At 53.8% G+C, this 808-nt stretch overlaps 1 protein-coding gene across 1 annotated transcript in view; it reads right to left on the minus strand.

Moving 5' to 3' along the window:
* The window catches only part of LOC113980337 (mediator of RNA polymerase II transcription subunit 25-like), a gene marked incomplete at both ends in the record, with an annotated part of 1,093 nt that extends 459 nt beyond the window's left edge, over positions 1-634 (minus strand). Inside the window, one exon of the mRNA XM_027707560.1 lies at positions 527-634. Within this exon, the coding sequence (XP_027563361.1) occupies positions 527-634 (108 nt within the window). The remainder of the gene's footprint in view (positions 1-526) is intronic.
* Between the last annotated feature and the right edge of the window lie 174 nt (positions 635-808).

The following is an 808-nucleotide window of genomic DNA, read 5'->3' on the forward strand; positions in this document are numbered from 1 at the left end:
TGGGATATGGGATCATGGGACAAGGATTTAGGGCCATGGGATGGGATATGGGGACATGGAACAGGGATATGGGGTCATGGGAACAAGGATTTAGGGACATGGGATGGGATATGGGGGCATGAAACAGGGATATGGGGTCATGGGACAAGGATTTAGGGCCGTGGGATGGGATATGGGGACATGGAATGGGATTTGGGGACATGGAACAGGGATATGGGGACATGGAACAGGGATATGGGATTGTGGGATGGGATATGGGGTCATGGAAACAAGGATTTAGGGACATGGGATGGGATATGGGGACATGGAACAGGGATATGGGGACATTTTGGTGATCTTTTGGGGTGTTTTGTAGTCCCTGGAGGTGATTTTGGGGTCCCTGGAGGTGATTTTGGGGTCCCTGGTGTGATTTTGGGGTCCCTGGAGGTGATTTTGGGGTCCCTGGTGTGATTTTGGGGTCCCTGGATGTGATTTTGGGGTCCCTGGGTGTGATTTTGGGGTCCCCGGGTGGTTTTGGGGTCCTTACGAAGCCGTTTCCCATGATCCTGTAGAGCCCCTTGAGCGACTCCAGGTCCTTGTTGGTGAAGTGGAACTGAACCATCCGGGAATTCCGGAACAGGGGGCCCAGGGTGGTCTGGGGGGGGCCAAAAAAAGGGGGTTCAGGACCCCCCCTAAACCCCCCAGAGCTCAGGGACCCCCAAATCCCACAAAGACCCCCCAAAACTCCACAAAGACCCCCCAAAACTCCACAAATCCACTCCCAAACTCACCCTAAAAGTCTTTTTAAGGGTTTTTTTTGCCCCCCCCC

Source organism: Neopelma chrysocephalum, unplaced genomic scaffold (assembly GCF_003984885.1).
Source record: "Neopelma chrysocephalum unplaced genomic scaffold, ASM398488v2 Primary Assembly neopelma1_93739, whole genome shotgun sequence".
NCBI lineage: Eukaryota > Metazoa > Chordata > Aves > Passeriformes > Pipridae > Neopelma > Neopelma chrysocephalum.